This window comes from Mchenga conophoros, linkage group LG15 (genome assembly GCF_057382185.1).
Source record: "Mchenga conophoros isolate Kocher_MC1m ecotype Shallow Benthic linkage group LG15, M_conophoros_male_GT1.1, whole genome shotgun sequence".
In the NCBI taxonomy this organism is placed as follows: Eukaryota; Metazoa; Chordata; class Actinopteri; order Cichliformes; family Cichlidae; genus Mchenga; species Mchenga conophoros.
The window spans coordinates 10,215,121-10,240,545 of NC_140540.1; the positions used below are offsets into that span (position 1 = coordinate 10,215,121).

At 38.0% G+C, this 25,425-nt stretch overlaps 2 protein-coding genes across 4 annotated transcripts in view; one reads left to right on the plus strand and one right to left on the minus strand.

Annotated features, from left to right (window-relative positions):
* The window catches only part of prkg3 (protein kinase cGMP-dependent 3), a 44,694-nt gene extending 44,085 nt beyond the window's left edge, over positions 1–609 (plus strand). Inside the window, exon 21 of one of the 2 annotated variants that reach the window (XM_085247315.1) lies at positions 266–609. In XM_085247315.1, the coding sequence (XP_085103441.1) occupies positions 266–403 (138 nt within the window). In that variant the 3' untranslated portion in view covers positions 404–609. The remainder of the gene's footprint in view (positions 1–265) is intronic. The other variant, XM_085247316.1, reaches the window with a different exon arrangement.
* LOC146557791 (potassium channel subfamily K member 2-like) overlaps positions 1–11,687 on the minus strand; it is a 30,793-nt gene extending 19,106 nt beyond the window's left edge. For both annotated transcript variants that reach the window (XM_085247320.1, XM_085247319.1), the window contains exons 1-2: positions 11,349–11,687; positions 7,626–7,939 (exon numbers count right to left, since the gene is read on the minus strand). In XM_085247320.1, the coding sequence (XP_085103446.1) occupies positions 7,626–7,939; position 11,349 (315 nt within the window). In that variant the 5' untranslated portion in view covers positions 11,350–11,687. The remainder of the gene's footprint in view (positions 1–7,625; positions 7,940–11,348) is intronic.
* Positions 11,688–25,425: the final 13,738 nt, after the last annotated feature.

A 25,425-nucleotide genomic window follows, 5' to 3' on the forward strand; every position in this document is an offset into this window, starting at 1 on the left:
GATGTTTTGAAAAATCGCTTTTACATTTTTTTCTATACATCAAAATGAAGTTTATGTGTAAGTTGAATAATAATGTAATCGTCTGCCTTCTTTCCTGGACGTTCGGCTACTAGTCTGTTCTTTACATCACTACCAGTTTCCCACGCTGTCTGAGTCAGTACTGACTGACATTACAGTCCTATCATCTTCTTGCCTGCCTCCTTTGAGCCAATCTGCCTCCATTCTGTGTTGTTAAATCTGAGTACTCTGTCATTCTCTCTTTCAGAGTCTCATTTGTGCAGCTCATCTCCTCCCCATCCCCACCACACCCAACAGAGCTCTATCCACCAAGCCTCAATCTACATCTTCACCACCATCTAGGGATCCTGTCCTAAATCAATGCTGGGATTCTGCTCTGCCATGAAGGGTCATCAGAGTTTAATCGGCAAATACATTATTTAATTTTACTCTCTCAACAAATCATGTTCAGTTCTTCTAAATGATCTCTCCTTATTGAAATTCTCATGCAACATGTAGACTTGCTTCTTTTCTCACCTATTTGCATAGAGTCTGCTCAGTCTATACTTAACACTGGGCATTTGATTACAGTGAGTTCACCCTGCTGGCAAACTGCATACTGGATAAATATAGCCAGACGCAGACAGCTGTGGCATTATCGCCTTTCTTTATGATAGATTATGCCTTGGAAAGCTAATGCATTAAAATGTCTGATGTGTTCCAGAAGGAGGGAAAAATTGAATTCAGGGAGATTGCAGAATTCAGCTACCGTGATAGATGTCCGCCTAAGACACCATAATACGGCCTAATAAGTGACTGGTCTCCTGATGGCTATTCATAGCTTGGCATCAAGAATACTTTTAAGTGGTATTTAAAAAAAAAAAATGAAGTGCCAAAAGTGCCAAAAATGTTATTTCTTTCAGTGGCAACTTCATAAGCGAATCAATCTGCATATGTTACTTTTATAACAAAATGACTTTACTGCAGTAAAATGTTTACAGACTGGTACAAAAATGGTTTTGCCCTCTATTGATAGTTTCGCCACTTCACAACAACTCTAGACGAGATACATTTTCTTAACAGCTGAATTATAGGTGCTGCTACTTTGACATGTGCCCAACAGGAAGCTGTAGTCACGTCTGCTAGGCCCTTACCTCCATGCTGCTAGATCCAACCATTTGTAGTGTCTCTGCCTTTGGGAGCATTTAATTGCAATGACCTGACAAATGATATAGTTTGCTGCGCAGCACGAGTTTCTTCTTTAGTTTTAGTGAGTGAAATTCCAGTATTTTATAAGTCTGTTACTAAGCACTAATTAGGATTCAGCAGTTAGCTACGTATGCAGCTTGCAAACTGAAGGGAATATCGGACTCCAAATTTCCACAGTGACAATGAGTTTAAGACCAGTGTGTGATGTCACATCCAGTTTTATAACAGTTTATGAAAACAGCTTGTTAAAATTTGTTCATCTTCTTTGTCAGCATGTTAAATATCTATTTTTAGCCATAAAATGATCTTTTCCTAAACCTAACAAATAAATCTATTTGTATAAACGTGTGTAATTCACAGACACACACCAGCTAAGAGTTTGATTTCTCCTTTTATCCTGCTGATTTATGTAATTAATAAAATACATGCTAAGTGCATTAAACTGTACGTCTCCTGTCTTTATCAGGTTAATTTCAACCATCCTAAAATTGGACTGAAATATTTTTTCACGATGAAGCATGAAAATAGGACGCCGCTGCACACAACCACCAAACAGGTGGTCCTCTGATAACATCAAACAGAAAACAGGCAACCGGGTTTGAGAAGAAAAAAATGTCAGCACTTACAAAAGTGAAAATAGCATAAATACCATGCTGAAATAGTTTTTAGCATGAAACATGAAAACAGGACGACACGGCCCAAAACCACCAAATGGGTGGTCCTCTGGTTCCATCAAACAGAAAACAGACAATAAGGTTTTAGAAAAAAATCAGCACACAAACAAGGTGGAAATGGTCATTTCCAAAGGAAGCATTAAAACTTGAACTTAAAAATTTACTTCCAAATAGAATGCAACAAGCCTAATAATTCCAAACCACATCCCAAAACTTCAGAGCCCCTGCTTATGCAATACGTCTTATCCGTGATCAACTTTGGGGGTCATCATTTTGCCCCTTCCAAAATGACAGCTGACAGCTCCTGACTCCACCTCTATAGTTCTATCTGTCTTTATATATCCATAAATGTTTCTGCTCAACTCAGCCATCATATCACTCTGTGATCAAACAAGACCTGATGTCCACTTCAAGGGACAGAAGCAGAACATAAAACGTAAAAAAATTACAATTTTGAAAAAGAACATTTTGTCTTCTGGATCTTAGGAGGTTAAAGTGTGTTAATGGAATATAATAACAATACTACAACAGTACTGTACAATAGCACACAACAGTCTGTGTCTGTGATCTTCCTGCTCTTCCTGCTACCTGTTTCTAACTGTTTTTCTTTTCTTTTTTGGGGGAGTTGACTAGTTCAACTGACCTACTTAACCTATATCGATCTCTAATCACTAGTGTATAACCTGCACAGATATTACAGTATGTAGGTAAAGCTGTAAAGCTGAGAGTTGCCCAGGTAACCACTGGTCGCTAGAGAAAAATGTGTATGTGAATAAAATGTTTGAATTCCTTGTTATGAATATTATGAAAATTTCCTTGTTTAGTCTACTAATTTTTTCCTCCTCATGGACTGCACAAAAAGTTACCCAAGGACACACTCTGAGAACTCTGATTTTAGATCTAAGGTGTAATAAGAGAGAAAAAGGGCACAATTAAAAAATCAGTCTACCGCATACAGCACCATGGAAACTGTCACAGATTCATCATGACGCATTCATTTGGATTACTGATGTTTCAGATCCATGGACAGAGATTCCAGCTTGAGTAAACCTGAGCCAAATAAGACATCGATGAGTACAGCAGACTCAGCTAATATAATTAATCAAACAAACCCCGGCCTCTCTCTGCTACTAGGAGATGGAGAGGAAGGATCGTATTGGCTGTTTGGTATCAAGGATTACAGCATCAAGATAAAACAAGAAAGATAAAAGATCAAGGCTAGTGAACTGTCATTTCCTCTGAATGCTGGATTAACTTGATCCCACCAGGTTTAAAAAAAAAGAGAGAGAGAGACTCAGGTCAACAGGGGAACAGTTTAATTTACTGCAGTAAGAAAAAAGCATTTTTGGCCCAAGTGGCAACTAAAGAGACTCGCTAGAATTATTACTGAGACAAAATGAAAGAGAAACACTTTGAAACGACAGGGGAGCAGATACTCTACTACAGATCTGATGCCATTAACTTGCAGAGGAATACTTCGCTGGACTAAAGCTTTTACTCCCCTGTGATTATGCATTCTGTTCAGTTTGAGGCCAAGAAAAAAGATCTAAAAAGGATCTAATTCTTGAGTGGCTTTTCTTTTAATAAATGTAAGAATTGAATCAGAATCAGAATCAGAAAGGGTTTTATTGCCAAATGTTGAGCAGGTTTACAACATTAGGAAATTGCTGCGGTGCTTCAGTGCAAACATACTGTCATAAAAATATAAAAATAAGAATAAGAATTAAAAAGAACCAAAAAGAGAACCAAAAAGAGTTAGAATTTTTTAATTATTTCCATCAGCTGGATTTAATATGAATAGACCTCAGGTTTGGAGTTACGTTGCTATAATATAGTAAGTGTACAAGACACCGTATGTTGCTCATCAGTCACTAGAACGAGCTCAAATGACGACAATTAGGAAAAGCACAAAAGCATAGAATTAATTGATTTACAGTTTTCTCCACTCATTAGCTGCTATAATAGAGTTGGTAGAGCCCACTGGAGGACAGCTGTATTATGAGACTTAATACATGTACCAAGATTAGCTTTTAATCATGTTTTTGTCTAAACCTCATAATTCCCAAATAAACCGAAGGAGGAGGAGGAGGTCAAAGTTAATTCCACTACATTCACAGTGGCTTTAAAAACACAATTTAGCAAATCATTAGATCAGAAAGCCCTGGCTCAGTCAGCCCCCTTTTGTGTCCCAGCCAAGTGAGCTTATTAATTCACCGCTTTGGCACTCAGCTATATGCAAACTAATAAAAGATAAGAAAGGATGACGTGAAGACCGCAGTGGACGTCTCAAAGCTGAGGCAAATAGACCGGAGAGAAAGAGTTGGAGCTTTTAACATCACTCACTTTTTTTAATTACTCCCTTTGAGAGCACATCTCTCCTCAATCCTCTGCTGAGTAGTGTTTTATCAGCAGGAACCTGCAAAGGTGTGTGCATGTGTGTGTGTTTGTATACATCATTAAGTAAAAGTGTGTGTGTGTGAGGGAGGGGGAGGGGGGACCTCAGTTGAAGCTGCCTATCAATAAATGATCAGAAGAGTAATAGTTACTTGAAAGGCTGGTGTACTCACTGCAGCTACTCTGCCCACCTCTGCCCGAGACTAGAGTTTGGCTGGACTCTAGTCTCGTGAAAACACAATAAAAGATTTATATCAACACTGCTATCTGCCTTACAATTAGCCTCAAAATACCAAACATTAAAGTGATTCTAAATGCTTCCAGAGACAACTCGCCCTGGATTTTTAGGTTAAGTTCTTGAGCAAGTAATTAGTTCCAATTTGCTCCAGAAGTCCAGGAAACCCATAGAGCTCAGATGCATCTAAAGACAGAGGACAGTCTGCAGAAAAAGGGACACGCAGGACAAGAGACATACTTGTATAGCAAAAAACATCCTCATCCTGTTTATCAGTTTTACAGCTGATGGTCTGTCAAAAAAACTCCTACTTTGTTACAGACTGATCCAATCTCAGTGCATATTGTCAAAAAAAGTTGCTTTTTGTCATGTAAGTTGTTACGTGGGTTCCTACTTTTAGATGACGATGATGCAGAATCAACTGTTGCTACTGCTGGCTTTCCATATGTTTTCCTGATGATGTGCTTTTAAGTATGTCTTAACCGTAAATAAGCTTCACTGTATAGTCGTAGCCCTATTGTTGGACGTCATGTAACAGGTAGTGGGACCGAAAGAGAGAGCTGGAAGGATGATTTCCATTGTCCAGAGCCTCAGGTTTCACTCTAACAATGTGAAAGACGGATGATCTCGGCTCTGAAAGCACCACCATCACCATTAAACATTAACTCGGCAATTTAAAGATAAATAACCGCCATCTGTTACAACTGTGGCCACGACACATTTTTCAATACAGGCAGTAATAAATCCTTTCAGCGTGAAATTGGTTTTAATTATGTTAGAGCACACATGTACTATAAACAGCGTATGCCAATACTTTTATTACTTTAATGCCACAAAAGGTAAATACGCATTAAGTACACTTTGAAGCCCTTTAAAGTATTAAACAATAAAACCCAGAGTGATATGAAAAGTAATCTTGTTATATTGTGAAAGTTTTCTCCTGTTCTCATGTTATGAATGAGAAGACCTGCTTGTTAAATCAAGAGGGGTTTTTTCAGTACGAGGTGAAATCCATATCAGAGCGTGCACCAATGATTTAAGCGCTGCTGTTCTATAATTTAGTAACTAAAAACAATCGTTAAAACAGCTTTTGGTTTGCAGGCTATAGTATACGATGGGCTTTTCACTTGAAGTGTTTGCTTAGAATTTTTTATTATTTTAAAAATGTTTGCTCCACTCACAATGAAATCATCCTTGCCATTAAACTGTATGTTTATGCCAATAGCTTAATTTGACTTGTGACACGATGATTTGGTTAAAGCAAACAGACAAAAAATAAATAAAATGAATACTATGAAAAGAAATCATAGATTGGAAATTGTATAATAAACTTGCTTTATGTTCTCTGTAGACCTTCATTACTTTGCTGGCTCATTACTTGTTTGCATTTGGTCATTGTTGCAATGTTTTAGGGCATCCTACCATACTATGTGAAAAAAAAATACATATATTGGTTTTTAATATATTACCTTTTTAATTTTTCATGTTACTACATAACGTTGGTCTTGCACATTTTGATAGTTGAAGGTGTTTTTCTTGGCTCCAAGTGGCAGACTCTTAATGAGAAATTGCAGCTAGCGGCCAAATTTAGAAAAGGTAGAAAATCATTTTTCCCTTGAGATTTAAGACCTTTCAGCTTTGGCACATTAGAAAAGTAATCATCATCCACAAGTGCAATGCTCCAACAAGATTCCCCAAGAGGAAATGCTTTTAATCAACCCTGACAAGTTTGCCTGCTAGATAAACTAATCCATAGAGAAACAGTCGTGACTTCACGAGTTAAACGGCTGCACCGTCAATATATCTTTTTTTAGTGCATTTTTATTTTTAGTGACTGATGTGCAGTTACAAGTTGATGGATTGGATTCATTTAGTGAGATTTACTAGTTCAACTTGAGACTTCATGGCTTGATTTGTAGTTACATCTTTGACTTTCTTTTCAGCAAACATTGAATACCCAAAGGGCAAACATAACACAAACCTGAGGACCCAGATGGGTAATTTGGCAGTATTGTGCTTTATTTTGCTGCAATTCATAGTTTATATTCGTTTTCTGTATATTTTATTTTGCAGAGCAGTTCAAAATGGTTAGATTTACATCAGCACTAGCATTCAAGATTTGGGGTGATTAAACAGTAGATGGGCTGTTGAGCCCTTTTGTTCATCCCATGCTAATTTGTAATAGCTTTAATAGAAATGTCAAAATTAGCATCAGCCTCCAGCAATGATGGGTTCCATGTCATTTAGTTTACAGCTCAAAAAACATTTAAACGTGCCTCTCTTAAGGTACTCCCGCGCTAGTCTCAGCCTCAAGTAGTAATTTTCCGGTGCTTGGCATATGGTGAGCTCAAGAAAATAAAAAGTTCCCTGCATGGTTCGATTCTGTTGCTTCAAATGAAACTGCAGATAAAAAGTAAGTAAAGATATGCTGTGATATGGAATTCCCTAGAATGAAACTTTGTTTTAAAGTTCCATTTAGCAAAACAGATGCATTTCATGATTTGTAACCCTGTATCAATTGTCTAAGGCTTCTAAAACCCTCACAAATCACTGTTGAAAAATGCATTTCATGGATAAGAAAAGGTACAAAAGAACCCCAAATTTGCTTATCTTTAAAGAATGGTATTATTTAGCTTTAAAACAAAGACATTATGACAGAGACACATGGCAGTCAGAGAGTCCTGCATTGGAACAAAGATGGTGATGGATATAACAAGAGATTCAAACTCTTCTGAGATTCTTAGCTGTAACTATGGTATGAATGTCAAAATCCTACGTCGCCTTGTTCTTGAGTTATCACATTTGCAAACTTGGGTGTTGACACCCCCTGGTCGTTCCCCGGCAGGGTGACGACAATACTCCATCAGACTTTTACAGCTGTGGGGTAAAAACTATTTACAGTTATTATACTTTTCTGCAAGGCATAATGTTAGAGGCAGGGTAGGGTTTCAGGGGTGCTTAAACAACATTAAGCTGCCAGGTACAAACTGCACAGTGCTCAGTGTTCTCCCTGAGTTTTAAAAATCTGCAGACAAATTTTGTGTTTTGCTACACATTAAGACCTGCACAACAGAATAAATTAGGATTATTATTATGGCACTAAAGCTTCCACCTACCCGGACCAGCTCTTCCAACTCCGAGGAGTTTACACATGCATGCGCAACCAAGAAGTCCAGCTTTTGAGTAAGAATGGCCAGTTTCTGGGAGCTCTCGTGAGGCTGTTCAAGCGCTCTGAACACTGTTGCCCCAATGATAAGGTACAACACCACCAGGAAAAAGATAGCTGATACGGTCTTCCACCTCATGACCGTAGTCCGAGTGTCGCACTCGTCCTCTGGGGTGTTCAGCACCACTGGTTTGGTTGAAAACGACAGGCGAGGCTTGGAGTTGTGGGCGGCAGCCTTTGGGTCAAGAAGGTCAGGTGCAGCCACTGCAAGGACACAAATGATTTACGTGGATCAGTGTCTTTACATGTTTCCTCATTTATCACATCATTCACCTTTCCTATGATTAGACTTGGTTGTGCTATTTTTTATCACAGACATAAACAGGAAACAATATGCGCCATATGAGATTTGCATAATATAATATAATAGGGTTGCGAGTAACTATTTCCCATGGTCACCATCCAGACAGTGCAGTATCATAATATGTTTTATTCATTCCAACTAAACAGGGCTAAATGTAATAATAAACCTTTAACAAATGTGTCAAACAAAAAAGGAGCTCTCACTGAAGAAGCTTGGACCAAAGGAGCTGTGATATTTCTGCCTAAAAAGATGGTTTAGTCAACAAAATAATTGCCAGTTATTGATTCTGTCATTTAACTAACTGTTTAAATTACTGTTTGCTTCTTCATCACATAAAGGAAAAAGTTTGTGAGATAATTAGAAATCTTACCACCCTTTAAACTCATAAAATGTTCCAGGACTGGCTGTCCCGGAACACTATTGCAGACTGTTATTTATAACTGCTTTTGTTAATTATCTGTCTTTAAAATGTAAACGAGTACAAATGATTTTCAGTTTCATATTTTTAAATACCTGACACTTCAAAACATTGTTGTTTAAATGGTTTACAGGCATTTCTGACTCATAAATTTACTTCAAAGAGCTGCTTTCAACTTCAAACTCAACCACAACCCATACTCTGTTTAAACTGCCTATTGTGGATCAAATATATATCCTAAAAGGCATAAAACTTTTAACTTGTCTTGAACTCAAAATTGATATATACTACACAACACTGAGCGGCAGTTACCATTTCTTTGTGACCTCTCTGAGAAACTTGTGTCAGGGCAAGCGAGATAGTCTCAAGAACACTTTATAATTGTGTAATGGGTCGAAGAGGCATTTCAACACCTTCTCTTCCAGTCACGAAGTGGTTTATAACCATCCCAGGATTTTATTATCCTTCCCCCTACATTACTCTAAATTCCTCAAGCACAGGGAGGAGTTCATTTCCTTAAGGAAATGGAAAGTTTCTGACCAACTACCAGGATCCTGTCGGGTCCAGAAGACCGGCAAGCATGGAGCAGATGTGGAAAAAGGTTCTTTCACATGTATATTTAAGAAAATCTGGACTAATGTGTTAAAGAAAAGAGCAGGGTTGAATTGTAATGTTTTATCTCTCAATGTATACAGTTGGGTCCTTAAGTTTTTGACAGTTAAATTTTTTCCTCTTCACATAAATAAAGGATTTAAAATAAAACAGAGTCTGGGCTCAGCCTTGTTTCAAGGCTTTTACACATTTTTTGTTTTGGAATCAGACGTTATTATACACGATCTCCATTTCTAGATACTCAAAATTAATTGGACAATTGACTGACAGACGGTTTCATGAGCAGGTGAGGGCTGTTAATTTGTTGTTTCATGACAAATTAGGCCAATAAAAGCTCTGGTAGCCTTCGTTTCAATTCTGAATATGATGCCCAAATAGATGTCAGTGCAAGTGAGGACATCATTAGACTGAAAAAACAAAGGAGCAGTTGAATCAACAATTTGGTTAATTCTTAAAAAGAATGAATGCACTGGCTGACTGAGCCAAAAAGGTGTGAACTGCAGAAGTAACCAAGTCAAGCACACTCGAGGAGATAGCTGATCACTTTTAAAGTTTACAATGAAGAGACATCATGATTGGAAATAGAACAACTTTACAACAAGGTTCAAATTACTGGTTACACTGAAGAAAGAGAAAGATTAGACTTTACCAGGGAAGCTGCACAGTTCTGAAAAACAATCTTAAATTGACTGATTGATTAACGTCAAATATCTATATCTGGTGAATAATAAGAATCAGAATCTGCTTTGTACACATACAAGGAATTAGGCTCCGTTTTTTTCTTTGCTTTCATTGCATGTAACAGACAATACTGACTACATGACATCAGCATGACACAGACACAATGAGACAGACAAAAACAATTAAAGCATGTTTAAGATGCAATGGTGCAAAGATGTAATACATAGTGGAATAGATAAGGGATGGATAATAAGTTACTATATGCACAGTGTAAATACATGAGGACTGACTATATATATGTAAAACAGAACAAAAACTGTATATACAGCATTTTTTTTTTTTGTATTTTATATTGAATCACTGGAATCACCTAAGATGACCTCTGTGCAGACAATTTCTGAATTTTGTGGCATATAGCTAACAATTTTTTGTTTTTTGGCTGCTAAAAAAGAAAAAAGATATTTCAGAAACGTTAATATTAGATATTATAGTGAAACTTTCTGTTGCAGTATTTTAATGCCATCACCTTCTTAAAATGTCAGTAACCTGGCAGAAAAGCTGATCATTAAATCTTAAAAATGGAAGTCCAGTAGGAATGGCAGTTTTTTTTAATGCTGTTATAAGTAGTAATGTTTTTTTTTTTACTTGGTTTGTCTAATTACATTTATAATGTTTTTCTTAAGAAACAGCGCTACCTCAACCCCAGCGATCAGCATGAGGTTGGACACTTTTCATTCACATTGTGTTCACACTGAAGGAAAAAAAAAAACACAATGCATCAGCCCTAATTTTACAACCGGCATCATTATCTCTCGATCCTCTTCCGAATTATGTCCAATAAATATACATGTGAGACTGATATAAAACTCCCAAATATCACTTCAATCGATCTGTTAATCAATCAATCTGTGCATGCAAAACATGTGAAGAAGAATGAAGAAAGAAGAATGCAACCCTTTGCACTCCATGAGTTAAAATACTATATCTTTATATATTTTTTAAATACGTGTATGTATGCATGCATGCATGTATTTATTTATTTTGGCTGCTGTCCCATAGTATAAATGTGCAAAGCAACTGAATGGACGCTCATTACAAATTTATAACTCTTTGTCACAAACCCGTTTCCTAAACAGCTTGCTACAGTAGATGCAATTACATAACCACCCCGAGAGGTCCTGGACATAATTTTATAGTAAACAACTCATGGAGAGGATCACTCGCTCAAAAACAATCCAGTGAAAACCAAAAGGACTGTTTTAGGTTTTATGGTTATTTGCACATACACGCAACTGCGGTAAGCACTTTTATTATATTAGTCCATTTTTAATGGGTCTACCTAATTAAAAATGTCGCTTTCTTGTCTATAATTAAGTAAAAGTGTCATCAAGTTCAAAACAATAATACGAATAGTTCAAATATCCCTGGTATTAACCTTCAATCAATTATCAGTGAACCGATTACCTACTGAACGGTTGCTTCCCCCCTTAACATCTTCTCTAAAGTGCAAACTTGATAACAGGTTATAAGTCACGAAGAATAAAAGCAGCTAATCGTCATTTGCTAGGCTTATATTTCCAACTTGTCTGCGTACTTACTTCTCTACCATCTCTTCTCTCTTCGTCTCCTCATGGATGGATCTTTTTTGCTCTCCAATAAAGTGCGAGCACTGTTCCTCTACTGGACTCGCGTTTTGCCTCCGGTGCTCCCGACAAGAGACATGTCCGCTCTTCACATGGCTTCAGCGAACTGCGCTTCACATCAGCGTCACTGGAGATAACGCATCCAGGACGTCGCGTTCCTAGCAAAAGCAACGCTGAGACAGAGCGTAAAAGGAACACGGAGAACAGACCGCCTCCGCGAAATCCAGCCAGGTGTTTGCAGGCATTTCGTGCTTTTACGGAGGGAAGGTTTGGGCTGTCAGGGTCAGTAGACGCGCTTCATCAGTGTGACACTGCTGGATGCGCTGTGGCGCATTCCGGCTGCGCTCACAGTGACCGTGTGCTCTCTTTTTGAGAGAGAGAGAGAGAGAGATGGAGAGAGAGAGAGAGAAACTTCCTCCTAAGGGAGATGTGGATTCCTTAAAACCTCCACTCCATTAAAAAAACCCTCTATATGTTCATATATTATAAAGGATCACCACTTTCTTCCTTCCAGCATCATCCAAATGTACAATTCAGCTTCAGAACCAGAAAGCAGACCTGTCTGACATCCACGTCTTGGTAGATGGTGAGCTGAAGAGCATATAGAATACTACAGAATACTCACCTTAAAAAGCATGAATTTTACCAAAATAGGCCATTTTAAATACCATTTTGGTGTTAAAATAATAATAATAATAATAATAATAATAATAATAATAATAATAATAATAATAATAATAATAATAAATAAATAAATAAATAAATAAATAGAGCTGTCTTCTTACTGGACTAAACTGGCAACATCCCAGTCAACGGGCCATATCTCACCTCCAGGAAAAAGCCAGGTTGCAGCTCCACGCTTTGAAGCCTGGCTTTAATTAAATTAATTTGAATTTGTGAGACTGTCTGTAAGGTTTATGTCCCCTGTGTTGCTTGTTATCTTTACCTTGGCATGCAGACGTGACCTCCACATGAAAACCAACACTGACAAGGATTCTCAGTAATTTGATGGTCAGTTGCTGATCAGCTCCTTTACCTGCCCTTGTGTGTGTGTTTGTGTGTGTGCAGATGAGACCACAGTATTGATTACATGCATGATCAGCTGCAGCTAATTGAATTGGAGTAGTTCTGTTTTTCTTTCATGCTTTGATACTGATGTACTGCTGGCATTAGATTGATTCATTAATCAGGAAGGCGTCTTTGAAAGAAAAACGTGATCCCTTTAACAGATATTTGATTTTCTCCTTTTTTTTTAAATGTTTATTTCATTTTCTAACCAATGCATAAATTATACAAGTCATAATGATATCATACATGATTGATTTCTACTTTTTTTCTATTTTGTGAATTTTTTTGATGTTTTGTTGGGACAGTAGTTGAGGTTAAAGAGGACAAAATTTTCATTTAAAGAAGGGAAAACGCTAAATGAAAAGAATTGTAAACATGTAGTCTGTAACCGCACTTTAAAAATGCTTTAGATTGCTCTTAATAACCGCATGTTCTTTCATAGATTTTCAACCATTTGCTCCATCCTTTCCTTTTCCATTATAATCTTTTTCTGGCCATCTGTTCATTTCTCCTTCTCTAAATTACTTTAATTCACTCAAGCATCCAATCTGCACTCACATGCTCAGAGAATCTGGGAGGGTTTTTTTTTTTTTTAGGTCCTCCAGGACACGACTTCTAGGTAAGTCGTGGTTTCATTGTTTATGATGGATGCTGGTCACACTGTCAGGATCCAAGTAATCTGCGATTAATCATTTCGGAGCATTAATCGCAGAGGTACTGTACATGTGTGACACTTTCATTAATTTCTCCATTCATTTATCATTCAACAGAAGAAAAACCCATTCCTGGATAAAATATGAGAGACTTACATTGTGGCTTTTGTGTCTCACATGCGGTCATATCAGCAATGTGTATTGAAAGGCTCAAGGGATTGCATTTACTCATCAAATATTAACTCCAGTTTACCCAAAGAGAACTGCCATTGATTGTCTGAACCATAATAAATGAGAGACTATGAGTCAGTACAAATTATTTCTTAGTTGTCAACATGCTGTTGTGAGCTGGTATCAGTCAGAGGCTGAATTTTTTGGTTCAGCTTGTGTCCTCAGCCAAGTCAGACATCAGTCCAACAAGCAGCAGAGCAGAATTTATTTGCACTCAAGTGGAATACATGCATATAATATAATGCTCGCTCTGCTGCTATAACACCCGCTGCAAAGTCTTTCAGCAGTTAATGCTGTAATGTTCTGTCAACAGAAACTACAAAACCACTGTAGGTTATGAGTGGCTGTAAATCTTTCTGACTTTGCTTTAAAGCTGTTTTACCCTCGGCTATAGTCATCTTTTTTGTTGCTCTTAGTGTAAAAGCAGCAAGCCTTTTTGACCATCTCACCACTGCTTAGTGTATAAAGCTGCTGAAACATAACATTTGTTTCTTCATGGTTTTGCCATTCTGATTACTTGCAAACCTGAAGAAATTTAAAGGTTACGTCCAAGTTAAATGAATGAGGTAAGAGACCATATGTAGTGATGTGCTTCAGCTTTATGTGACATTAACACACTTTATTAGGTACACCATTCAACTTATCATTAATACAAATGAGCCAATCGCATGTAGACTTGGTCAAGTTCAAACTCGGCATCAGAATAGAGAAGAAAGGTGATTTAAGTGACTTGAACGTGGGATGGTTGTTGATGCCAAATGAGTTTGTCTGAGTATTTCAGAATGTGCTGGGATTTTCCCACACAACAATCTCTAGGGTTTACAGAGGACAGCCCAAAAATGAGAAAATATCCAGTGAGCATCAGTTTTCTGTGCCTTGTTGATGCCAGAGGTCAGAGGAGAATGGGCAGACTGCTTCAAACTGATAGAAAGGCAACAGTTACTAGAAAAATCTCTCATTATAGAAAAGGTAGACGAACATTTCTGAAAGCAAAATATGTCCCACCTCGAAGCAGATTGGCTACAGAAGCAGAAGACCATGAATGCCACTCCTGTTAGGTAAGAACAGGAAACTGTTTCTGCAATTCACACAGGCTAATCCAAAATGAGTAACAGAAGATTGAAAAAATATCGCCTGGTCCAATAAATGTTGATTTCTGTCGCGACATTCTGATAATGCTCAGAATTTGCCATGAACAACATAAAAGCAGAGATCCATTCTGCCTTGCAGCAACAGCTCACGATCGATGGAAGTGCGGGGGATAGTTTCGTATCAGTATCTATAGTAGCAAAATCTCTGAGGTTTTCAGCACTTTGTTGAATTAAAGAATGCAAAAGGGGGACCAGCCCGGTACAAGCAAGGTATACCTAATAAAATGTCTGTGAGTGTTCACTACCAGTGTTGCCTAAGTTTTAAACTTTGCAGTAATGGTATTTAGTCAGGAGGATCATTTGGGAATTTGAAGTAGAGCTGTTTAGATATTTCTGGACACGAAGAGGTTTTTTTTTCATCTCATTATGAGTCCCCCCATGAAATATGAGCACATGGTTCCTAATTCATCGTAATTTGCAGACTGTTTCGCTCAAGCTGGACAGCACCTGTAACTGGAACATATGGCTTTTGTTACAGACAGCAATCAGGATAGTAATCCTATTATGGGTGACATTGTTGCACTAATGGGCCATATTACCACAGTAATTTCTCCTAATAGTGCAGCGAAATGATGCTGTTGTAGTAAGCCACTTGAGAGTTCACCCATGACCCGTTACAAAAGGTTCTTACGTAATAGTTGCTTACATAAAATTTCTGTTGATTAAAATTTAATCACAAAGGTTTAAAGATTTACATTTCAAATGTATTTTTTGCACATTGTATTTCTATTACCTATATTATAATGAACCCGATAGCATGTTTTGCATCTGGTAATTTGAGTGTACTGTGCATCAACATTATGGGGTGTATTATTGAGGGCATATTTTTCATATTTGGTAGAGAGAGATTTGGTAGAGATGCAAAAAGTGTATCTTAGGAACAGATGGTTGAGGATCTGTTTCTAAATGCTTCAACTCTCGCTGTTATTCCCACATGCAGGGATAGCTCAGTAGGTAAAGTGGTCGCCCCATGATCGGAAGGTCGGCGGTTCGAATCCACTTAACGGCTACCCTGAGGTACCCCTGAGCAAGGTACCGTCCCTACACACTGCTCCCCGGGCGCCTGCTTAGTGGGCTGCCCACTGCTTCACTGAGTGAATGGGTCAAATGCAGAGAAAAACAAGTAATTTCCCCATGGGGATCAATAAAGTATCCATTATTATTATTATTATTATGCTTAGAGATGCAAGGACATGCAGAAATATTACCTTGGTCAAAAATGTGACTGCAGTAATGTTAAAAAAAAAAGCTCTGGAAACAGATAATTAGCAACATCAGCAAACAGAAATGCTTATACTTTCATGTGATTAAATCTGTATAATATAGTCTTCATTGCAAACTTGCATTGTAAAAGCTCAGAGGGTTTAGTGCTGAACAAATGAATTGCATCTCTGCCCCCAATCCTGCTGAATACACACCTGAATCTTTTCTAATGAGGTTGCAGTTTCTAAATCCTGCAGAGAGCTATCAGCAGTTTTTAGGAGCACAAGCCTTTTGAATTAAAAAACAAGAAAGATCAGATTTAGATCGATCTTCAATTTTCTGATCTTCATTATTTTACAAAATATATACAACAATGTCAGTATCCACAGAAATTGTCATTTTGTATTAATGAAATACTGATGTTTCTTTTAGGTAGGTTTAATGAAAGCCCAACACAAACAAGTTCTGAAAGTAAACTGAATCTATTGAAAAAAAAATCATTAAAAACGAATTAGGGGAGACCAGGGATAGTTGTAACATTTTTGACATTTCTGTCTGTAAATTGGAGCTCTTTTAAAGGTAGTGGATTCAAAATGTAATGCAAAGTATTTACATGTCTCTGCTATTAAATAGTGCAGCTATTTTCTCTGCAGCACAGTTACCCATTGCATGGTATGGTCTCAAACACAAAGAGTGAAATGTTACAATTAACCCCATAGTCTGGGTTAGTTGTAACATATCCTGGGGTAAAATGTAACACAATGAAATAAGGGTACTAACAAAATATTAACATGTAATCTTTGTTTATTCAACACATGACTGTACTTAGAGCCATTTATGTAGCTGTGTGTGTGTGTGTGACAGAATGCAGAAATCTAACTTTTGAGCATATTCCAACCCCCCAAAAAAGACAAATTATGGAATTTTCTGCAAATGAATATTTCATTAATTTTGGTTGGTCTTCCTTGAGTTTGGCCTCATTGGCTCAGTGGGCATTATAACCTACAGCTCTTGCACCAATTTTAAACATAACAATGAAGCTGAAAAAATGTAGTTGTTCACCAGCATCGCAATTCCATTATTTTTTTCAGGGTTTACCTTGATGTGGTTTGCAAAGTGCTTCAGAAAGATGAGGAAATCTGTTTCTTGCACCCATCCTGACTTATTTCCACTACCAGTGCTTCCTACTGGTCCATCTCTGACACAGTGGTCTGCATAATGTATGTGTGGGAACACAAACAGTGGAGGAATTGTGTTGCCAATGGCATTAACCGCATATACAAATGTGACCAGTGAACCTCTCTCTGCTGATGTCGTTGCCCCAACTTGTTTAATATAAGTTAAAGTAATAGTGTGGTAAGTTGTAACATCTGCATTATTGTTACAACTAACCCAGACTGTTGCTGTTACAACTGACCCAGACTCCTATAGCCATGAACTAGCTTACATTACAGCCAACGGCTAAAACATTAGCACTAAAGACCTACACAGAATATATCCCCATAGACATACAAATAACATAATTCAAGTTTGATGAGTTTAACTGCAAAGCAGATAATGCTATTAGAAATTGAAATAAAGTAGAAAAACTTACTTTTTGGCATACAAATTACTTTTTTTCGTGTTAAATTGTCTGTGTTTGACAAAATGTGCTGATTTTTCACATGTGATAGCAGAACTGAATTGGGCATGCACAGGATGAGTCACATCATTTGAAACTTAGCCCTGATTGGAGAAATTGGAAGTGTTACAACTGACCCACGGTCTCCCCTACTATGAAGACAGCACACATTTTAGAAAGTCTGTTTGAAACAACTTATAAAAAGGAGAATTATACATCTTGCATGGGACAATGCTTTAACAGCCTTGCTCTCTGGGATTCAGTGAAGTCCAGTTAATTGCAGCCTTTTTGCACATTGTTTTTGTATCAGTTACTCTCACTGTGTTCAGGGGATAGCCAATAATGCATAGTTTGACACACGATTAGCATTTGTGTGGAAACAATCTTTATAACTGATGTTGCTCTCAAGCATCTGTCTAATTAACCCTGTGCTTCATGTTCATTGTAGGGTCGAGTTGTTCTAGTCACTGGTTCTTGATGGATAATTAAGCTCAAAAGGAAAAAGGCTGCATTATCCGTCGACTGGAGTCTTTCATTTCCTGCTCAGTCAACTGAGCCCTGCAAAAATCAATCACCATGAACAACTGAGCGAAATGAACTTGTCCAAAAGCGCCTGCTCACGCAAAACACCTGCAGGTGCACACAGATGCATGCACATAATACGCCCATATTAGGAGAAATACTTATTTGACCCCCTGCTGAATTTGTATATTTATTCACTTACAAAGAAATAAAGTCTCTAATTTTCATTGTGGTTTAATTTTAATGTAGAGAGACAGGATATCAAACAAAAACCAAGAATCAACAATGGATTAATCAATTACAGATACTCCTGAAAAGCAGACCTTCTTGTTAAAAGGGAGTTTTCCTTCCCACTGTCACCAAAGTCCTTCCTCAAGGGGGTTGTTTAATTGTTTGGTTTTCTCTGTATTATTGTAGGGTCTTTATCTTATACATAGTATATAAAGTACCTAGAGGAAACTGTTGTTGTGATTTGGCATTATATAAATCAAATTGAATTAAACTTAATTGAAGTAACTTAAATTTATCATGTCCACAGTATCACTTTGTCCTATTCCAACATCTCCACCACTGAGAGCAAGATAAAAGAGTTGTCAAAGGACATTCAGGACAAGACTGTAGACCTGCACAGTGCTGGCATGGGCTACAAGATCATCAGCATGAACCTTTGTAATAAGGTGACCATCAATCACCCATGGCCAGGAGCTCCATGAAAATCATGGGATAATGATCATCATGAGAAAGGTGGTGGATATTCCAAAAAATACATGGGAGAAGCTTGTTACACAGGGGACCAAAGTCACAAAGAACATCATTTATAACACACAATGCAGTTTAGAGCAGCATTTCAGTGTAATAAAATGTCAATTAAATGAATAAGGTAAGTTAAATAACAATATTTCCCTTGCATTTCAAATAAATGAGGGTTGCTCTACTTCCTGATAACCTTCTGACAATCATTTCTGCAGAAAAAATAATGTCCATGCCTGACCTGCTGTAATGGCTTAGTTGTTTTAAGAAACTGTTGGATTTGGATCAATGCTGATGTTATTTCAATCACAGTATTTCTCAAAGGTCACTGTTAGAATGACTAAGTCTAAAATAATGTCTCAGGCTGCTGGAAAGCAAAAAGCAAATCTATCATCTTTTTGTACGTTTGAAGAGAATATTTTGAAGATAGTTTGGTGCAAGAGTAACACAGTCTGATCATTACTGCTGTTAAAAAACACTAAGTCAGCTCTCCCACACTAGTGATGTGCGATACCATTGATTTCCTTTCCGATCTGATACCAAGTAAAATTCAGGGTGGTATCGACGATACTGATCCGATACCGATACTTTGTACAAAACTGTATTTTATTTATTGTATCTTTTATTGTATCTCAAATTATAGCATCATAATGATTACAGGACATCAGATTACTTGTTCTTATCACTTCATAATGCAGAGTTCATCATATAGAAATAAAAAACCTGAAGTTGTGCGCTATTTGAACACCTTGCCTGCCTGCAGCACTAAAGGACTCCGTGAGAGACGTCTGTCTCGCCCTAGCAGCACCTGTTCATGTCCACTCCTCCTCTTCAGTTCGCCTCAATATACGCTCGTCGATTCTCTGATATGATTTACTCTGAGGTGTTTGACAAATTTGTGGTGTTGCCACAACACCTCACTTTCTTGCCACATGTATTGCAAACCACGTCTCGACTGTTTGTGGATGTAAAATACGTCCGCACATGACTCCAATTACGCTCAGTCATTGTTGTGAGTGCGCACGCCAAGGGGCTGCGACACATTTATACAGCCATATTTCGCACATGACTATGAAAGGCGGAAGAGGAAGTAGTTCCTTCCAATGTAGACAATCCGAATGATATAGTTTCTTTCCACTGTGTTCTTGTTAATGATAAACTACAAATTTACCCTAAATTACTAAAATATCGATATTTTAATGTGAGAATCGATTCTAGAACATAAATGACTGGTATCGGAGGAATCGATATTTCAGTATCGATCCGCACTATCCCACATAGGACAAACTACCCGATCATCAATGCCACAGACCTCACTTATATTCAGTATGGTCTCTGGGACTGGTTTTTGAATTAGAAATCTTTAGTTAATATATTTGTATATTAGATTTTTTTCTATTGTTCTACTACTTAAAGTTTTTAATTCCTGTTTCCCTTATGATTCTAATACTCAGGCTGACTTTTGTAATGTTGTTTAGTCTCCGGTTTTGTTAATTGTCTATTATTCTTATTCTTACTATTACTATTATTAATAGTAGTAATTGTAGCAGTAAAAGTCTCTCTGTGTTTCTGTTTTCTTCTTTATTGTTTTGTTTCAATAATTACTTCCTCCAAACCATCAACGTGTCTTTTAGACCCCATTCCTACAAAACTGCTTAAAGAAGTCCTGCCATTAATTAATTCTTCGATCTTAAATATGATCAACCTATCTCTAATGATCGGCTATGTACCACAGGCCTTCAAGCTGGCTGTAGTTAAACCTTTACTCAAAAAGCCATCTCTAGACCCAGCAGTCTTAGCTAATTATAGGCCAATCTCCAACCTTCCTTTCATATCAAAAATCCTTGAAAGAGTAGTTGTCAAACAGCTAACAGATCATCTGCAGAGGAATGGTTTATTTGAAGAGTTTCAGTCAGGTTTCAGAGCTCAGCACAGCACAGAAACAGCTTTAGTGAAGGTTACAAATGATCTTCTTATGGCCTCTGACAGTGGACTCATCTCTGTGCTTGTCCTGCTAGACCTCAGTGCAGCGTTCGATACTGTTGATCATAATATCCTATTAGAGCGATTAGAACATGCTGTAGGTATTACAAGTACTGCGCTGCAGTGGTTTGTATCATATCTATCTAATAGACTCCAATTCGTGCATGTAAATGGAGAGTCCTCTTCACACACTGAGGTTAATTATGGAGTTCCACAGGGTTCAGTGCTAGGACCAATTCTGTTTACATTATACATGCTTCCCTTAGGCAGTATCATTAGAAGACATAGCATACATTTTCACTGCTATGCAGATGACACCCAGCTCTATCTGTCCATGAAGCCAGATAACACACACCAATTAGTTAAACTGCAGGAATGTCTTAAAGACATAAAGACCTGGATGGCCGCTAACTTTCTGCTTCTTAATTCAGATAAAACTGAGGTTATTGTACTCGGCCCTGAAAATCTTAGAAATATGGTATCTAATCAGATTCTTACTCTGGATGGCATTACCTTGGCCTCCAGTAACGCGGTGAGGAACCTTGGAGTCATTTTTGACCAGGACATGTCCTTCAACGCACATATTAAACAAATATGTAAGACTGCTTTCTTCCATTTGCGCAACATCTCTAAAATTAGAAACATCCTGTCTCAGAGTGACGCTGAAAAACTAGTTCATGCATTTATTACTTCCAGGCTGGACTACTGTAATTCATTATTATCAGGATGTCCAAAAAACTCACTGAAAAGCCTTCAGCTAATCCAAAATGCTGCAGCAAGAGTCCTGACAGGGACTAGAAAGAGAGAGCATATTTCTCCTGTTTTGGCTTCCCTTCATTGGCTTCCTGTTAAATCCAGAATTGAATTCAAAATCCTGCTCCTCACATACAAGGTCTTAAATAATCAGGCCCCATCTTATCTTAATGACCTTGTAGTACCATATCACCCTATTAGAGCGCTCCGCTCTCGCTCTGCAGGCCTACTTGTTGTTCCCAGAGTATTTAAAAGTAGAATGGGAGGGAGAGCCTTCAGTTTTCAGGCCCCTCTTCTGTGGAACCAGCTTCCAGTTTGGATTCGGGAGACAGACACTATCTCTACTTTTAAGATTAGGCTTAAAACTTTCCTTTTTTCTAAAGCATATAGTTAGGGCTGGACCAGGTGACCCTGAATCCTCCCTTTGTTATGCTGCAATAGATGTAGGCTGCCGGGGGATTCCCATGATGCATTGAGTTTTTCCTTTCCAGTCACCTTTCTCACTCACTATGTATTAATAGACCTCTCTGCATTGAATCATATCTGTTATTAACCTCTGTCTCTCTTCCACAGCATGTCTTTATCCTGTCTTCCTTCTCTCACCCCAACCGGTCGCAGCAGATGGCCGCCCCTCCCTGAGCCTGGTTCTGCCGGAGGTTTCTTCCTGTTAAAAGGGAGTTTTTCCTTCCCACTGTTGCCAAAGTGCTTGCTCATAGGGGGTCATATGATTGTTGGGTTTTTCTCTGTATCTATGAAGCGCCTTGAGGCGACTTTTGTTGTGATTTGGCGCTATATAAATAAAATTGAATTGAAATTGAATTGAATTGTTTACTTCTTGGTTCCTTTGGGTTTCCTTTTCTCATACATCTTGAGAAGTATTAGTAATCAGGCCTATACCAGTCGTCTTTGTTTTTTATGTCCTGTACCAGTTTTTTGTGTCTGTTGTCTCTTTATTGTAATGATTGTGTTAAACGGTGTCTCATTACCCCAGCTCTGTCCAATGGTTCTATGCTTGATTTTCTTCTATGTCAAATGTCATGCTATCATAACTCGAGAGTTCTGCAGGACACGATGCGGACTCAGGATGATAAGTTCAGTGCGGTTATTTACAGTGGCTGTTCAACAGTAATGCAAAGGCAAGCAATAGTAGTCAGAGGATTTCTTGGCTCCCACAGGTAAACCCACAGAGTTGATTCCTACAGGAAAATATTCTCTCTGTCTCTCAGTAAGTCGCGTCAGATGGAGAAGCAGGAGTCCTGTGCAGACGAGAAAAAAAAACAGGTAAGAAACAGGAGCAAAATACCACAAAGCATCTAGTAAGAAGCGCCAGCAACACAGACTGTTTCCAGCTTAACAATTCAGCATTAGCTGACGGGCTTCCTTCTCCTTAAGTAGTTAGCAACAGCTGATCACAGAATTGTCAACCGGTGAGTTAATTATCACAGGTGTGCTGTAGCGGGAAGCAAAGAAGGAGGAACAGCTGTAACAGAAGGTGTGATTAGCACGAACACAGAAAGACACAGGGGAGGAGAGGAAGACTGGAGGATCAGGAAACATGCAGACTGCTGCTGTACTCTGTATTGTTTGACCCCCTTTGAAAGGGCTAAATAACGACAACCTGCTTGTGTCAAAATTTCCACAACACTCATGAACTCATATTTTATTCACAAATGTTTAAACCTTAAAATATTTAATGAAAAAAACATTGTAATGGAAAAGTTATGGATGTCAGATAATCCCTTCATACGTTAGATTTTTCACCCTCACATATCCTTCCTGTTATCTTATAGTCCCCCCCCCCCCCCTCCCTCAGTGTGATCTTTTCCACACTGCTCTTTCACACCTGTACACCTCAGCAAGAGGGAGTTAATTCAGATTAATGTGGTGGCAGACAAGGGCATCGCTGACTAAGCTTGCATCTGTGATCATGAACGCTGCATATAAAATCAGCAGGTGTGACAATACCTGCCTTGTTACATCTTCTTCCATATACAAAGCCAACTCTGAAAATCTTGGATTTGACACTTTATTCATCATGCCTTCTAACGCCCATCACATTATTCACACAGGGCACGATTAATTTACTACAGTCTTGAACGCATTTATGCCCCAACCTGCAATAACTCTATTTAATAAAAATATGAAAATGGTTCATAATAAATTGAGACTTTGCTTAGCTTAGTTTTACTTAGTTATCCTGCTAAAATCAGCCATCAGAAGATGGGTACATGGTGGTCAGCAACAATATTCAGGTAGTCTATGGTGTTTAAACAATGCTCACGTGGGACAAAGGGAACTGAAGTGTGCCAAGAAAATATTATCCACACCATTACACCACCACCAGTCTGAACTGGTGATACAAAGAAGTATAGAATGTATGTTTTCATGTTATTTGCACCAAATTCCGACCCTACGATTATAGCAGATATTTCAGAAATTGAGTCATCACTCCAAGCTTGTCCCATTGTCCCATCAAGTTACAGTTACCCTCACATCAGCTTGAAGCAATCTTGCCATTCTCCCCCAACCTCTGGGGGCACTTTCACTCAGAGTACTACCCTCACTGGAGATTTTCTCTTTTTTGGCCCATTCTCTGTAGATGAATGTGTGGGGAAAATCCCAGTAGATCAGCAGTTACTGAAATACTCAAATCAGCCTGTCATGCAACTACCATGTCATGTTCAAAGTCACTTAAATCCCTGTTCTTCTCCATTCTGATGCTCTGTTTGGTGTCTTTACTGAGATGGTGTGTAATAATAATAAAAAGCTGGAAAAGCCATATTATATTTAATTAGATGCAGATGGCAGTTATTAGGCTGTATCTCTGTCAGCCACTTCTCCTTTTTGGACAAAAAGTGGACCTAGTCGCAGACACTGGCGTCAGGCTTGATACACTAACACAACAGATATTTAAATGAAGTTACTGGTAACAGAAATCCCATGTGAAACTGTCAGGATAGGATCAAGAAGCACTGATACAAAAAAAACTAAAGGGCTACAAAGAACACTGGGGAAATGCATATATAATACAACAAAGACAGAAAGGCGAGATATGCAAATTAAAGAAAATGAAGCATTGGTGATGTTGGGGGGCTAAGGCAGGAAGTGAAAACCACAATTAGATACACAGGGACGCCAACATCCATTGAAAAATAGGAAAAAAACAAAAATAAACTCATAAATATCATAAATAACTCATAAATAAATGATTGAAACAAACAAGAAACACAAAGGTGCTCACAGGGAGCTGCAGGTGGTGGGGCTGAAGTTGTGTAAGCTATTGAACGCTGCTTGTTCAGAATGGGATGTGCCAAACATACATAACAACTGCACATGGCAGAATTAGATGTTCTTTTTTCCAGAGAAATATCACAAAGGGTACCTTCACAATATTACTCATAGATAATAGACCGCGTAGGTGTGTCCTCGACTTAACTGTGACTCTCTTGTCAGCCTTTTCTTCCTTCTGCAGGATTCAAGATTATTATGGGATTGGTGGAGCATTCTGTCACGAAAAAGGGGAACTTCTCCTCGGGGAGAGAAGACCTATTTGGCGGGGAGGTTTTCAAGCACTTAGATGCACGACTTTAGTCTCTATTACAGCTTCCTATGTTTGTTTTCTAAGGTGTATTCTAACCTTTATCAGATTCACTACTCGCCCAATACTAACCCTTACCCAAAATATTAAAACATTCGTTCGCTTTACAATGTAATGACTCACATTGTGGTGCTACCTTTTAGTCTCAATAAAACTTTAGGTCCCCACAACATTGAGTCTTACCTGTGTCTCACATACGGAGCAGCAGCAGGACAAATAACACAGGGGTGAAGAGCTTTTTAGATAACAATCTGTGTGGTGAAATTAGGAGCTCTATTACATATATATATATATATATATATATATATATATATATATATATATATATATATATATATATATATGTGTGTATATGTGTGTGTGTGTGTGTGTGTGTGTGTGTGTGTGTGTGATATCTGATATCTTTCTCCGTTGCTTTGGATTTTACTGTTGGCATTTGATTGATTGATTAATTAAGCGGGTGTCTTTGGAGAAGTGACGGTTTTAATAATTGTCTCTA